At 34.5% G+C, this 17,736-nt stretch overlaps 1 protein-coding gene across 11 annotated transcripts in view; it reads right to left on the reverse strand.

The window, feature by feature from the left end:
* LOC111033023 (polypyrimidine tract-binding protein 2) overlaps window positions 1-17,736 on the reverse strand; it is a 181,438-nt gene that overhangs the window by 76,900 nt on the left and 86,802 nt on the right. For 9 of the 11 annotated variants that reach the window (XM_022313568.1, XM_022313566.1, XM_022313573.1 and 6 more), the window contains one exon: window positions 14,938-15,048. The exons of 1 other annotated variant lie outside the window; for it this stretch is intronic. In XM_022313568.1, the coding sequence (XP_022169260.1) occupies window positions 14,938-15,048 (111 nt within the window). Of the gene's footprint in view, window positions 1-7,579; window positions 8,475-14,937; window positions 15,049-17,736 lie in introns of those variants that run through there. One more of the 11 variants, XM_022313577.1, reaches the window with a different exon arrangement.

The following is a 17,736-nucleotide window of genomic DNA, read 5'->3' on the forward strand; positions in this document are numbered from 1 at the left end:
GGAAGTTCTTTGTCCTGCGCGCAGAGTAATACAAGGAGCATGTATTATAGTATGGATGGGAATGAAAAAAAATTACACGCAGACGCGCACGTAGGTATATAACAATGTATAGATACGCCAGCATAGGTACGTCGTAGACAACTAAAATAGTGTACGGCAAAGTGTCAGGAGAGGATGGAAGGGGAGGCCGTTCGTTGCCGCCACCGTTAAACAACAACAATAATAATAATAATATTATGTGGAAGTACACAAGAGGAGATCACGATTCCGTAAAGACGTTAACGACGTTAGTGACTGCAAATAGGATGAGTCCTTCGTCCTAGCTATACTACCGCCGGCAGGTATAATCACCACCCCCGCATATAAGCGGTGCGGTCGGAAAAGTTTCAACCCCGTGAAATATACGCGACCGCGATCTAGGGCGCGCGATAATCATAATGGTTTATCTTCGACCATCAACAACGACGATCGGAAAAACGAAATTCTCACAGGCCGGGTAACTATATACACAATTAATATACGATACTATTTTTAAAAGCGCGCGTTTTGTGTATGAGTCACCGCAAGGCGCATATTTCCATCGGGGGAGTCAGGAAGTAGTGGCGAGCGGGCGGTGGGGAGGATAAAAAAAAAATAATAATAAAAAACGACGGCGTCTTATTTTTATTTTATATTTTTTCCACTGTTGTTGAAGAAAGTGATTATATTCTCTCTGGAACGACCCCGCCACCACTGCCGAGCGGAGGAGAGTCAAGGACCTCCACGCCGGGGCTATTGACCGGTTCACCTTGACTGCGCCGAGCCCGGGAACCGGTCTTTATGCGTGGAAGACAACGACGACGACGACGACGACTGGTCAAGGCACGTCGCACCGCCGCCGCCGATACATTCGTTACACGGCAGCCACCACCATTCATTCCAAGACTGCGGGGGGGCGCGCGCGCGGTCGGTCGCACGGTTCGTCACGAATACATGTATATAAACACACAATTGGAAGGAAACGGAATACAAAAAAAAATAATCGACGAAAAAAAAAATCCTATTATCAATCCTTCTACGAGATTGTCGTTATTACGCCTGGTCGGAATAGGCGAATCGAAAATAGCCTTTTTTCCACTCAGATTCTTATTCCTCAAAAACCATCGACCCGCCGTGTGCATGAATGAGAAGGGAAACGAAGAGCATCGACACATCACTGACCGAGACGGTCGTAATCAAACACATGGTGATGATGACGTTATACAGGTGCACAGCAGTGGACGTACACCAACTATGAAAATATGATATCTATTATTGAGCCACGCCATTAATGAGTGGGTTCTTAGAGATAACCGTATATAATATGCAGCAGCAGGCTGCCATGTGACAAACTGACAACAACCGCGTCGACCACGATTTTATTAAATCCATGACCTATGCTCGACACGACGGAGGTCCCGCATTCCTGTCAACCGGTTTTTGGCGGGCTTTCCACTGATTTACCGCTGCAGTGTTTGAAATTTTTAATCGAAAAATATCAAAATAATATACGGCCGTTATTAATATATAAGCGAGAGTTTTCCGGGTGCACCGCTATTTTTGATTTAAAACTCCATCTCTCCCCCCTCCCCGTCGCGATCGTGTGAGTTATTGCCTCCGCACCGTTAGCCTGCAATCTCCGTGATAATAATAATATATAATAACGCATGGCTGCGAAAAATGCCCGGGAAATCGAAAATCGGATTCTTTCGTCAACCGAGCACCAACACTGACCGCCCGCCGTTCGTTATAATAACGATTTACAATCATGTTGTTACTATCTATAAATGATACTTAATATTTAAATAAAATATGAAACTTTTTCAGACGTAAATCTGGACATAAAAGCATAAAGGCGTGGCGAGTGCGAACGTTGTAACATTTAAAGTCGGTGACTAAAAGCCTAAGCTCCAGCCCAAGATTACAGCAAACGTTTAGTCACAAAAACTCATCTGATTTTTTATACCTATATGACATGTCTGAATTTTAAATGATAGTAATCCTGTGAAGTATATACTATACACACAAATATATATATTCTAATCATGAGAACACCATTTCAAATTTAAAAAATACCTTCCATGGGTCGTATTAGACATACGAAAAATCATAACCTCCAACTCATATCTCTAGGTGGATCAAGCCTCGAGGGTAATATAAAGAAACGAGTTTTATGAGTGTGAAAAACTAGATTAAAATTGATTTGGAATGGGTCGTGGGCATTTACAAATATTCAAAAATAGTGGTCGCTGCAAATTCGATGTATGATATTGGAAAAAAACTCGTAAAAACTGCACCCAAAATAAATCGATATATATGCAAAATACGTATAATTCAACGTGTGATTTTAAACAAGATTATTGACATAAACATATCAAAAATTGTTAGCCCTTTCGAAAACTCTGAAACAATTATTTGAAGAAAAAAGAACTTGTATTTTAACTAATCGTAGTTGGCTTGTTTATTTAAAAAAAAGATACCTATCAAGCGATTCATACTAATAAGAACTTAATCTTTATAATATAAAAGCAAATTAACAATTTTTCACTTTTATGAAATTAAAGTTTTGTTTAAAATGACAGGATTATCCAGATCGCCAATATTGTATTAGTAATTAACGATTAAACGCATTATGTATTATTGTAAATTTTAAATATAAGCCACATTTAGTATGTATTTGCATTATGACAGATAAAATAATTAAAAATTCAACGTATAGAAATATTTATTTGGTAAATACTATTTTATAAAGTTATCTCTGTAATGCTTATCCTAATAAGATATGAAACTGATAGATGTAAAAGCATGTTTTCAACCAAAAATCGTAATACATTAATTTAATAAATTATCGACCGATGCAACCATAGTCTAATCCAAAATAAAAATACGCCCAATAAAAATTCGATGTAGTATAGCCATTCGATTCTGAATTTCAAACGTAGTATAATATTATGTCTTATAATTTATAGTATAATATATATAAAATATTTAAGCCTTTACAAGTATTTAAGTTGTGAAATTTTCATTTTTAGAAATGCCTAATAGTTTATATAATTAAAATTGTAGCTTATAAATCTTAGGGAATGCTTATAATTGATCACTTTGTAATTTTAAATGGCAAGACACAAAGACAAAAAGTGTCTGGATGAAAATGTTGTACAAGTAGCATTCCTGAAATATATCTAATAGTAATAAACAATAATACTATTCAAATAAACACAAGAAAACATTTCAAATCAATCTAGTACAAATTTAAGAAGACGTCGTACCCGAATGTTTAATCTCATGTTTATAGCATGATTATAAAAGAAAATTTTAAGTTCAAAATAGTGTTTTTTAATATTTTTAAAACTATTTAATATTATAGTGAAATATCACCACATGAGGAGAGGTAAGGTAAGGTTATCTAGGACCCTACATAGGCTTTTTGACATTTTAATTTTAAGCCTGCAGTTATATGAGCATTTAAAAATTCACAATAGGTGTATATATATGCATTATATTTATGATTGGATAATTTTATTTTTAAAAGTAAAATTCCTTTGCACTATTTTTTTTAACGTACCTATTTATTCAGTAATTCACGGATTCGCTCGTTAATATAATTATTTTAAGATTTGTAAGTGCATGATATTTGATCCTAAACAAATACGTAAATAACAAGTAATAAGTACCAAGGTACATAAAGTTATTATTTCTAATTTACCTTAGTGTTTTTAGTGAAATTGACATTACAAGTCTAACCATGTTTTAAAGCTATAAATAAATACTATCTTTACCAACGGGTATACTATAAGGGAAACGAAAATTATTTTATTATTTTCGTACGATCCAGTCCAAGTTACATATAATTACATAAATAATAAAACATAACATACCATTATACTACCGTAGGCATTGAATTCAATAACTAAATTAGAGCTCATTCATAAATTTAACGACTCATTGTTTTAAGATGTAAATGTTATGTATTTAAACAACATTGGAGAGTATATGGATTAAATAATTACACGAAGGATATTTTTAATTAATATAAAATGACGAACAAACAATAACGTTATGACGTAACAACATTTTTATAGAACATGATTTTCAGGAGCTTATTATACTGAACGTTGTTTCATAGTGCCATACTATATTTTTTTTTAAACATGCACTTATTTAAAAACTATTACCTAAACCGGTCGCAATACTGCTAATCATAAAAACGAAAAATTCCAAACCAGATTTTTCAAAAACTATATTATTATAATGTAGCGGAAAGTGAAAATGAAAACATACCTTTTATATAGGTACCATACAAATGAACTAAACATATTAGATCGACTAGAATCAATGTGTCTTAGTATTTACATATTAATCACTTATTGTTCAGATATAATTACCAGAAGTGGATCGAGCAGTGAAAAAATAAACCAAATATTTGTTATCTACAATCAACTACCATTAGTAAACACTTAAACGGAAAATCAAAGTTTCAAACCAAAAACCAAAAGCATCAAATCAAGTTTTCGTTGATGGTCGAGAAATTAAATACCTGTAATATACTTACACCCACTTATTTATACACACATATCAGACATTTATTCGTACAAAGGTATTATTTTGTGTATTCACGCGATTTTTGAAAAGTTTTTTTTTTAATTTTAAACCGATACCAACCAACCCATACATACATTTTTTGGATATCGTTACGAAAAACTATTATCTCTCGTAACTACTATTATTATTACGGTCGGTGGGCGTGCACTAGAAAAGAATAGAAAAAAAAACAAAAACCCAAAATGAAATATGGAAGTGGTCTAACGCGACCGCGGTGGCGAGGGGGAGGGGCACCGGGCACACACTTTGTGCGCGCGTTCACCTTGGCGCGTTCGTCGCCGCCGTCTAAGTACCTAGACGGTCGAGTCGAGGCGGGGGAATATCACGAGGCATCGGACGGCCGTGATCTCGAGCAGATTAACATTAAACACCGAACCCTCCTCAGCCTGCACCCCTACCACCACCATCAGATTCAGAGTACCGACCGAAGGCATACCGGGGCGAGGTGGAGATTCCCGCGGTCCCGAGAGACACGCGAGAGGAACCACCGCCTCACGTAATGACCGTCGTAGTAGAAAATTACACCGTGCAAGTACATAAGTACACACACATATATAATACACATTAAAGGTATTACGTTCGGACGAAAATTACCGGTTACCCGGTAATGGGTATGACGAGCTAGAGGATGCGGTAGAACGCGGGTAACCGCCGGTGGTGCTAGTGGTGGTGGCGGCGGCGGCGGCGGCGGTCACGGCGGAGGACGAGGACACGACACGGCGGCGGCGACGAATTGAATTCGTGCGGCGCATTTCAGACGGATATAATATTCTATGGACGTGTACAATAAATGATAAAGATTTTATGAGCATAGAACAGAACGAATAGGTAATTATGACGATGGTGGAGGTGAATATGTGGTATCTGCAAAAAATGTACCACGGAAGGTTGTGTTGTACCTATTCATATACGATTTGTTTTTGTGCTGTTAAAATTAAATATATGTCGAATAATTATAGCTGGTGTAGTTAAGTTACGGATCGCTGGCGAGAAAACGGAAATCTCGAGATCATAATAAAATATTGAAAAGAGACTTGGGGAGACGACGGCGTGCGTTCGATTTTACCTAGGTCGCCACGCACCGATATCGTTTTAATTTTAAAAACGTCAACTTCACGCGTCACCAGCGGGTAAATTTTTTTTTATACACACTTGTATACCTACTTACGATAACTCATTTTTTAACTAAGCCCGCCGCACCACCCACCGCACGCGAATTTCAGACCTCGCGCTATTATACTAACATGAACCTAATATGATTATGTTGGTGTATACATATAGAATATAAAGGTATCGCTTATCCGATCAACCCTCTCTGCCGCCGCCCCGACAGAATCAAAATTATTACGTGGTTTTAAAAAATAAAAAATATGTGCACGTATACCATGGGTATATAAATTCCCATATACTCTAGACGTGTAACTACAACCTACAGGGTTATACTGTAAGTCATGTGATTAAACTTAATGACATTATATGATAACAACGCGCTATACTACCATGACAATTAAGCATATTATTATAGAGGCGCTTTTCGAGATATCAAACGTTACATTTGAAACGTATATACAGGGTGGTCCGCCGTTAACAGGGTGGGTTACTGCACACACACACACACATAAATATATTATATTATATCAATCCAACAACTTTACTATGTACAAACACAAATAATCACAATGAGAATCGAAGAGATTTAATATTAAATATCGAACGACCGACAATACGAGAGTACTACTATATACCTACACGCAGTTTTATTACCCGAACATTCTCAAAAGGCATGGAATTCCAATTTCGAAAGACGCACCGTTTCCACAACATTATATTGTTATATTATATTAAATTAATAACGCGCGAAATAACTATAAAGTCGAAATAATCGCTTTGATAACAAAAATTGAATTGTGATCATGCCATTTCTGCTGCAGGTATACATATGTACAGATAACACTTTTTAAATAAAACATAAACGCTCGCGAAGGTATTGATGAGCATCAACAGTTATTAATTATTATATATTAACCTTGAGCGGTTTGAACAAATCAACTCGAAAAGAATGTTCTATTAAATGATTTTACTGTTTGCCCAAACAAAATCAACCACGTGAATTAAAAATCACATATTTTCTAACAATGTTTTGGTAGGTTTAAAAACAAAAAAGGACAAAATAATAACAATAATGATACGCAATATAGTATTGTTAAACAAAATTGATGGAATCTGCAGAATATGTTCGAGCTCTATATGGTACCAACAACGGCAGCGGTTTTACATCAAAATTTCGATTCTTGGGTAATAAAAAATGTACGATGACCGAGTGCGTATAGTTTTTACAATTCCGCCGCAAAAAGTGCAGTTCTGTGGGCTTATTGAAAATACAAAATTCATGAATGTAGAGCGCACATAAATGTTACCGCAGTTTTACCATGCTGTTGTAAGTTCGAGCGACAAAACAAAAAAGTATCGTCGAGAAAATATTTACGAATTTAAAAGAGAAGGATTTCCTCGTCAATCATCTGATGAAATATATCCGACAGCATCCTGCAAGTTAAACGAACGAAGGCAAAGCAAAGTCAAACAAACTAAAACGTTCAATGTTTATATATAGATGTATATAATATGAGTACGCACGTACCACACGTATCACGAGTAATTAATAATAATAATTAATAAATAACAATATTGCTACAATATCACATGTCGTCATCTTTTACAAAATTGTTGTGCACTAATGAAACGGTTTCGGGATTTCAAAACGTCACAGAGAGCATATTATGCGAACCCGTTTGATGGGAGGGGTAGGGGGATTGTCGGCAGGCCAGACGGCGCAAGGACGGACGGACGGACGGCGACAGACAATTTTCGGTGCGCAAGGACGACGCGAGTAAAAACGACCGAGAGGACATGAACGTAATACATAATACTATAATCTCGCCGCGGCGTCATCGACACTCACCATTTCCACGTCGTCCTGCACGGCGTCCGCTGCCGGCGTGGCGATGGTGGCCGTCGGTGGTGCCGTCGTGACGGATTCCGCGTACTGTTGCGCCGGTCGCTGAAGTTGCAGCGGCGGGAGATACGTGTTGTTGGCCTGTAAGTGGTACAGCTGGCCACCGGCGTGCGGCGTCTTGGGTTGCGGCGTCACGGCGACGGCTAACTGATACTGATGCAACGGTTGCGGCGGCTGATGCTGGTGCTGATATACGTGGTGGTATGCGGCGGCTGTTGCTGTGGCGGCGGCAGTGGTGCAGGCGGCGGCGGGCGAGCAACAGTGCGCGCAACAAGTCCGCAACGGTGGCGGCTGTTGCTCTCCGGCTACGTGCAGTGCCCCCGGGTACGTGTAGCAGTACGTGATTGCTGATGGCGCGTTGACCGGGGCCCGCCGGGCGGCAAACACGATGGCGGCGTCGGGTACGCGGACTAGACCAGCCAGTCGTCGTCAACCGGACGATCGCATCGGCTGCGGCTGTCGACGTCGCGCTTTTGAAGTCGCGCGAGGACGTATGCGTTACTATTTTATTATATCAGTATATGCAAACCGTGCTATACCGTAGTGCCGTGATGGAGCACCTGCCCGGTGTCTCGTGGTCGTGGACGTTCGACGGTCTCGGCGGGCGACTGATGGTTTGTGTTTGTTGATGTGTGCTGCGTGGGTGTGTGTTTGAGTGTATGTGCGAGGGCTAGCCGTTAGGTTTGCGTGCGTGGACAGAAAACGAGAAACGAAAGGGGAAAGAATAAAATAAAAAAGACGAAAAAGAGAAAAAGTGGTGTGTGCCGCGCGCGTCGGAGTGTAGCGGAGAAGATCCGGTACTGATGCGGACTCTGATCGCACTGGTCGCGACGGCGTCGGCCCGAACGGGGTCCGGTGTGTGTGCCGCGGTCGGCGGCGTCGACGACGCGCCGACCTGCGCGCATGCGCCACGCGGCGAGCACACAGGTACGCCCATCGGTGGCGGGGAGGCGCTCTCCGCCCGCGGCATGTACCTATTTGCTCGCACACGCACACGAGCGGGACGCACGTACACACGGACATCAAACTCTCCGCCACCTCACACCCACCTGGTGATTCCGCGTAATAGTGGATATGTGTAAGTGTAGAATATTGTGGAAGTGTAGGTGGGGTGTGTCTGTGTGTGTGTGTCAGTCTCTGACGATAATAGGTTATTAACCAAAACAAATGGGTCCGCAATTAATGCGATAAAAAATTGTATAATATAATATATTATAATATAATGCGACATAACATAACATGACGCGAACTTTCCTCCGAGCACGGCACGAAAACGCGATTGCTTAAACCCGCCACCGCCTTCCGACTAAACGAATACGACGCGACCGTCGACAATCGGCAAAAAAATAAAAAAAGTATTGTTCGCAGGTCCTCCGAAAACCGTCATAACAGAAAACATTTTTTTTTCCTTCTTGTTCTTCTTTTTCTTTATATTTATTAACGTTTCTATTCAAACTTTTCCTATTGAAGTTTGATATATTTGCACTTTTAGTTTGTAAGTACACAATGTCTCTTTTTTCTTTCTTTTTTCCTTTCACGACGAATATTTTTTCAAGATTTGCAGCTTTTAAACAAATGACCGTTTACACAAAAGTTTCTTAAACACTAGCAACGACAAATAAACAGAGTGCGACGAGCTTATATATAAATAAATATATTGTATATAATATATATAGATGCGTTAAAATAATACAAAACCGACTAATCCCGAGATTTAAGAAACAATCGTCAAGTAGAACGGAAAACGTCAGTGATGGGTGAACCACCGTGCCTTAAATAAAATATACGTATATTATATTCAACAGATATTATAATACGTACAGGTTGAATCAACAGACGGCCTGTTGCTAAAGCGCCTACATATAAACCTCCTGTCGGTTACATACAATTTAATTAATATTCGTTTTACACTTGTTAGGCCTATTTATGTGTATGTACATATTAGATATATCATACAATTGTACATCTAATATATACCTGCCTCTTCAAGTGATACTGTTTAATTTTTATATCTTCAGTTATTAATATAAAATTAGGATAAGACATTGTACCGTCGTTGACCGCCAGCAATTGTTAACAGCGAATTCACCAAGCCGTGTCTATTATCGCTAGCCTGATTTTTGAACGCAAGTTCAAATATTAGATATTATACACTATTGATTGTTATAACGATGCAGTACGTAGGTAGAAAAGCAGGTCATGTGACACCACTTTTCCGTCATATTGATATAATAAATAATGGTAATAATATATAATATAATACAAAAAAACGTGGTACTGTGCGACCGCGATCTCCTATTTACGAGTTTATTCGTAAACCTCGTCATTTCCGATTAGGACGAAATTCGGGTCATCTGTTTTCCGGGGATTGAGGATTTCGGCGAAGAAGGTAAGGCGCATACATAATATTATCAGTCATTTATATATTATTTACAGGTTCCTTGTAGTGATACTAGACGGCCATTAATATATTATCACCTTTACGACCGTAACTTATTTATTTTGTATACCGTATATATTATAATATATGGGTTTATAAAATCCGGGTAAAAACTTAAAAACTTGATCTAGGAATGTCACTGCGCAGCCCCAAAACATTCTGTATAAGGTATATAATGTGGCCATCATAATTAAGTTATTATGTAGAATTGATCCAGAATGTATACCAGAATCGCAAGTATTTAAACTTTCGGGCGGCGGCCGACCATCTCATTAACATAATTGGTATACATCATTCAACCGTACTTCGTTCCTTGAACCGTGTGCATATATGTGTATAATACATCTAAACTATATATTATATACATTATACTCGGGTGGATAATTTAATTTACTCATATTATATACACACGCGTCATCAATGTTAATTTTGTTTTATATAAAACATTTTCATATTTGATCACTAAGATATTCTTAACTTAAATACGGTCGACACGGTTTGAGTTATATTATATAATGATTGATACTATAAAAACATTTTACAACTAAAACAGATGATGAATGAAATAATAATGTTTCCGTTTGAAGATTTCGTTTTACAAGGGAAATACATTAACAGGTATAAAAGAAAAAAAACCAATCAATTTACTCCACAAATCCGAATAAAATTTAATATTCAATAAAAATTCGAAGTAACCTACTCCGCAGACGACAGTTTCAATTTCGCAAAAATTAGAATTAAAATTGAATAATTTTTTTCAGTTTTTTTGGATTAGGTAAATTACCAAGACCATCAGGTAATATTCATTTGAAACGGGTGCAGTGTTCAAATTAAACTCAACAAATACAAAGGAATAATTATATAAAATGAAAAGAATATTTAATTTTGATTTCTTTGAACAATAACATAGGAGAATGAATATAAAAAAGGATAAAAATATCTCACTAACTAGAAACAAAAATTATTTAATATACTTTAACTTAAATACAATGCGCACGTTACAGGCGCTATACGTAACTCGTAGGGTTGTAGCTATTAAAATTTAAACGCATTTTCCGACATTTCATAATGGAATTTGGAACCTAATTTATTTTTAACGACAAAACACAGAGTTATTGAGTCGTTGTCGAGTCATGATTGTTAAAAATGCACGGCTACAAGCAGCATCCGTCGCTTAATACTACCACCATTTCTAAAAGAAAATTAAGTTTCACAGAAGCTCAAAAGAATCATTAAAATCAAGGTTGAATTGGTTGAGCAATTTTTGAAACCTAATTTCAAAGGTTTCAATAATTTGATTCCCGATTTTATTACATGTTTTATTATTCATCAAACAAATATTTATCACGCAGGCTGGATAAAAAATCAGGATTAGTAGACTTATAAATTTTATTCGTAATAGTAATAAGAGAAACACGTTAAAAGCAAAAATAAATTACATTCCATATACAATATTTAATAATACTATTAACAAATTAATAATTTAATTATGAACACTTGATAGGTAAAATCATTGACATAGACAACTTCATGTAAATGCATGAATTTATTACATCCTTGTACCTGCAAAGTATAAAGTCGGCGTGATTTAAATACTTCGAAACCACTTTATAATTTTATTTAAAATTAAACTAATCATCAATTTAAGATTTAAAGCAATGAATGTATTGGGTTTTACATTTTGGTTTTCTTAAAAAGGTTTACCTACCTACAGTCGAGTCTTGATAACTAGAAAATCTCATCAATTATTTTAAATAAAAGTTTAGTACAGGCAAAAATATAATATATTATAGATTCTAAGTAGATCAAATGAGCGATGCATGTATTCGTCTTACAAAAAAGTGGGTGTTGATATTTAAAAATTTTTTGTACGGATTAATAAAAATATTTTTCATAATAAAAAATATTAAAAAATAAGTTTAAGATTCTTCATACGCTGTCTTGCAATATTCTAAAAATATCAAAAATGTATTCTTCAAACATCATATTTTTTAATTGACGCAACTATTAGAAGTACCTACCTATACTAATTTTGATAAAATTGGCTATTTTAACAATGAAAAACGGTTTTCGTTTTTATATTGGAATTCAAAAATAATAATACTATTACATAAACATAATATACGCCAATATAACGTAAAATATCATTAGAATTAGACTTACCAGGGTTTAATAAATTCAGCTTCGAAGATATTTTAAAAATTAAATACAGTTTATAAAATGGTGGTATTCAAGCAGTATCAAATAAAACTAAAATTATGGGGAATCAAAAGAAACCAAAATGGATTTTAAAATGTATTGAAAGAATATTAAACATTGGAAAGTACTATATGCCAGTTGGTTACTGGTGAAGTCTGTTCAAAGAAAATATTTTTGAACATAATATTATATAATGTACCTACCTAATATTTAAAATTGTTTGGGCTTTTAATTATCATTTTTTTTTATTATTGTGGGACACAAGATAAACATAGCAATATAAATACTATTTTTTTTTAAAAAGACGGCAATAAAACAATGTTTATTATAGAAAAAACACAAAATGAAATTATTATTTTAGTTTATTTTTACAAAACGAATATTGATAGATACAACACATAGAAACAGTTCAAATCTTGTTTTTAAATTTTTATAAATTATTTCCAAATAATTTTTTAATTTACATTATTTATTGAAGGACGTAGGTACATTATCGTAATTTGAACAAACTAAATGCAAAACTTTAAACTCAATCATATCCTTACAAATTCAAAATCACGATAACAATTCAACTAAGATTAACTTAAGTAATATGAAATTAATACAGGTCGAAAACTCCCATAATCTCCCAACGGGATTTTGGTTGTCTTCTTAATAGTAGAAGGATTACATTCAAAATACAATTTTAGATTAAGCAGATATTGCGCGACGACAAAGATATACTTCTCGAATACAAATACTTGACTAACCACTCAATATTGCATTATTATTATTAGTAGAAGTAGTAGCATTTGTATTTATAGTTGTATAGATAGTACTATAGTAGTAATAGTAATATAGTAGCAATATGAAATTACAATTTACAACGCGAAAACTGTTCAAACTACAAAGATGTATTTACATGATAAGTTTATTAAATTCTAGGACGTGCACGTACCTTTAAATTTTACGATGTTTATTTAGGTATAAAATAGCAAACGATATCGAAGTACACTGCATCTATTTAACGAGAAACATCAATAGATACCGATATAAAAAAAATCGACTATATCATGCAAGCTCACTGCTCAGTGAAACTGATGGCACAAGCCAAAATTATTGACGACCTCGAGATATTTGTTTCTAAAGACAAATCAGCGTTTGATCTCGGTGGTTGACAAACTAAATGATACAGGGAATAGAAATTATATAAATTAACGGACACGCGGTATTGCAGCAGATATATATAGCACTATGTGAACCGAAATAGAAAAACTTAAGTACCAGACCGACCATGGTTTCTATTAGCTAATTAATGAAAATCCAGATTACGCCGACAGAGAACCTAACAAAAAAAAAAGAACTTTGATGAAAACCAAAAGAATAAAAGGTTTATCGTAATGGACAAACAATACTGCGACTTTCTAAAGACCAAAAATTCAATTAGAACGATTAACTTTTATCACGTTATAGAAACGGCTGAAACAATTCTTTAGGGGAGATTATTATGAAAGCCCTGTTATTTATTATTTTAACACGAGGATTTTTTCCAAGTTAATACAGATTATATTACGATTATAATGCGTTATTAAATATATATGAGTTTTAATCATCGTTATCATTATTATTGTATAATAATCAGCGGTTCGTAATAAATTACCAAGCAAATGTATTGATAACAAAATGTTAAACTGACAGTTTTGATCAAAATCGTAAAAAATATCGACTGCATTAAGTTGTTTAGTAAAGAATAGAAAATAAACGTTAACAATTTATTATTCAAATAATCATTCATGGTTGATCATAATTTTCTTTGAGAATAACCATAACTTCTTCTCTTGACATTCGATTGTCTTAAATATTTTTTTATCTGACTAAAACAGAAAAAAATAAACATAGGTAGGTACCTGTGACGCTGAAAAGTCAAAACCCACACAGTGTTCAACATTATATGCATATTTATGTAGACCATGGGCAATTCAATTTGTACGTGACAAAAATAATAGAGATTGTGCGATGTAATACGTATATGACTATACAGATGTAATCTCAACTATATACTTTTGTAACGAAATAATCAAATGGCCTCGTATATACTATGTACCGGAATGGAATAAACTCGAAACGATATAAATCGTTAAATGACTTCTCAAATTAGCAGCATTTTTATTGCACATTACGTATAATAATTATACAATCCGTGGTGGTTACCTAATTATATAATAATCGATGGAACGTTTTTAGCTGCCGGTGAACTAGTTATACGAAGGCACATGTACGTATTAAACTATTTGCCATTAAATTTATCGAGATCTGCTCCAAATAGGCTGCTATATATATATATATACTAAACAAGATGATATAGAGTCAGCGGAAGGGACACAGATACCCTTATAACCATTGACTGCATCATGTTATTGCCCGGCCAAACTAACGGTTACACGATCGCGAACGTGTTCAATTACGGATTTTATGTTCGGGAAGCACTTAGGGGGTAACCGCAGTAATTGCCAGAGGATTCTTATATGTGATTTGCACGCAGGAAAAGTTTAATAACCCGTGCGGCTTTTAACCGAGAAGGCTTCACGGTGAACCCCCCCAACAAAAACTCTGCTACTCCAAGGCGACCATAATATTATAATCGTAACAATATAATGTGCACAAAACGCAGGAACGAGAAATTTACCTTCAGGGATCCTGTGACATACGGTGTGAATTTGAAAAAATTTGGCAAAGACGTTTCTTCAGCAGGGAGTTTTATATATTGACATGTCAACATATCCATTGTATTGCTTACCTGAAACAAAAACAAAACATTAACAATTTAAATGGGGAATTTCCAAGCAAAAGTTAACATTTACAGAAATGACTTAACATTCCAAATTTAAAAATAATGATGTAATATTTAAACAAAAAATAAAGGGAAAAATAAGGACACGTAAAATCTATTTTACAATAAATCTTAAATTCAAAAAAAAATATAACTTCTTAATGGTGTTTACCATTATATTTACAATATGCATGGTGATTCGCCTAGCATACTATCCCGATTTTTGGAATTTACCGTAAGACCATAATACTTATTTCAGAATTTACAGAAATCGTTTGTTTATTTAAAAAATGCCCCCCCCCCTATAAAACATAGCCGTTGTTGAAGAAACAAAAGCGGACCATGCTTGGCGATTCACCCTGTATGAAATTAACTACAATTATTGTCAGCTTAAATTCTAAAACAATAAAACTTCAACTAAGTTAATTATCAAATTGTAAACTCTAAAATAATGTGACTAAGAATACAAAAGAAACAATAATAGTTCAGACATTCAGTATCTAATGTTAGAGCCTAATGGTGGGGTTTAATTAAATAATAAGAAAAATATTAAAATAAGATTTATTTTTAATTATTTCGATTTGCAGTTGAACCAGGTAAAGTTTATTATATCATTATTGAAAATAATAAAAAGCAATTTAAAAATTCGTATTTTCTAAAATTGTATATTTGTTTTACACAATTCAAACGCAGCAAAGTATACTTAATAAAAACTAATTATTTTTTAACAAGTATGGTACTTAAATTAAAAATATTCTAATAACAAAAGCAACAATATAAAAATAACAATTCATTAGGTATTATTCAATATTCATACATTTTACAAACGCACGGTTACAAACGAGTAAACATTTCAATTTATTTTATACCCCTGACTTTACAAAATGTTATAATAATGTTTGTACCTATTTCTATAATTAATAATTGTCAAGAAAATGTATAATATTTATTGATTTTAATACACCTGGTCAATACCTGAATTTTAAAAAAATGTTGTTAATAAATCAATTAACAGTCATGGTTGGAAAATACAGTTGAGAAAACTTTATCAAAAAAAATAACAATACTCACGTAGATAATGATATATAAATTGATGTATATGCTCAAAGTCGAATTGAATAATGAACAAATAAAATGTATTGTCTATAAAAGCACTTGATGCACAGCAAATTACAATATACCTACCCGTTTTTGGATGAAAACATATACGTTTTATTATAGCAGAAATTGAATGGATCGTTAATACTGTGTCACAGACTATAATATGCGAGAAGCCGAGAACCGTATGAAAGTTAAAAGACTAAGGATTTTCATAAATTGGTCAGGGATATTTACAGTATATTATATCAGGAATGGCACATAAAATAGAAAAAATGACCTTTTTCCCTAGCTTTCCAGACAATTTTATCCAGAATATAAATTCGTGAATATGACTTTCGTGCTACTCGTAACGGTACGATGCACTCGCCGGAACATTTCCTTTCATATTTTTTATTTATTTTAGTTACTTTACTATATACTTGTTACTTACATCATCCAAACGCATTCAATAGTTATACATGTTTTATGATGTTTGACAAAAAAAAATAATAATAATAATACTTTTTGTCGTCTACAGTACCTATACCTATTGTAAAATAAGTCAAATAATACTTTTATCTGCTATTCGAATTGAAAATTGTAAATTTTCCAAGGATATGATGGAAATGAACGTCGATGTTCACAAAGTGTATCCCAATCCAATAATGTAAACAATATTATAATATTATTGATTTTTGTGGACGAGGCGCAACGTGTATGCAAATAAAACGCACCAGTGCGATGCACCTGCCTGCACTGGACGTCCGGGAAGAGTGTAATATTTTATAACGCTTTCAAAATGCTATGCATAAGTGTTTTGACGTAACGAAGCGACGATGAATAAATGACAAATATCTTAAAAACGCTCTAAAAAAAACATTACGGTTGACGCCTTCAGAAAAGTATAATATTCTGTCTCGATCGAGATCAAATATCGTTAGTTTAAAAAAAAAAAAAAACAGCGGTAAACGATAGTGACCATTATTACGCGTAAACCGGTTTGTAGATCTATTACAACGTATATAAACTATACATGAAACTTTATGTACAAATATTACAGATACCTATATATTATGTATGGTGTGTATTACTATAACGATTTATCATATCGATGGGTCTAGTTTCAAAATTAAGGTTTTAAATCGATCAAACTATACCACTCCGTACTTCGTATATTTTTCACGGCGCATTCGACGTTTTCAATTATCTGGGTTTTAATTCCGTCTACCTCGTCCATTTAATATTTTAATATTATACAAAGTATACCATAAGCCTAAGGTTTCGGTAAATATCTTACGCTCACTGGCCCAGCTGTGTCTATACATATACAGTATAATATATAATTGATAACCACGTGCAATAGAAAGAGAAACACGGTTGGCGTTTAAAAATTAAAACGCTGCAAAACGCATTTCCATAGTACGGGTGCGATTAAAATTGTGTAATTAAAATTGTACAAGTGTGCCGCCTTTAAAGAACTCTGAAAATACGAAGACGAACAAAAGGTGATTAACCGCTGCAGTATATATATTTTGAAATTTTTATTCGGCATTAAATTATTAAAACGGTAAGTCG

The sequence above is a fragment of the Myzus persicae genome, unplaced genomic scaffold (genome assembly GCF_001856785.1).
Source record: "Myzus persicae strain clone G006 unplaced genomic scaffold, MPER_G0061.0, whole genome shotgun sequence".
Classification (NCBI taxonomy): domain Eukaryota; kingdom Metazoa; phylum Arthropoda; class Insecta; order Hemiptera; family Aphididae; genus Myzus; species Myzus persicae.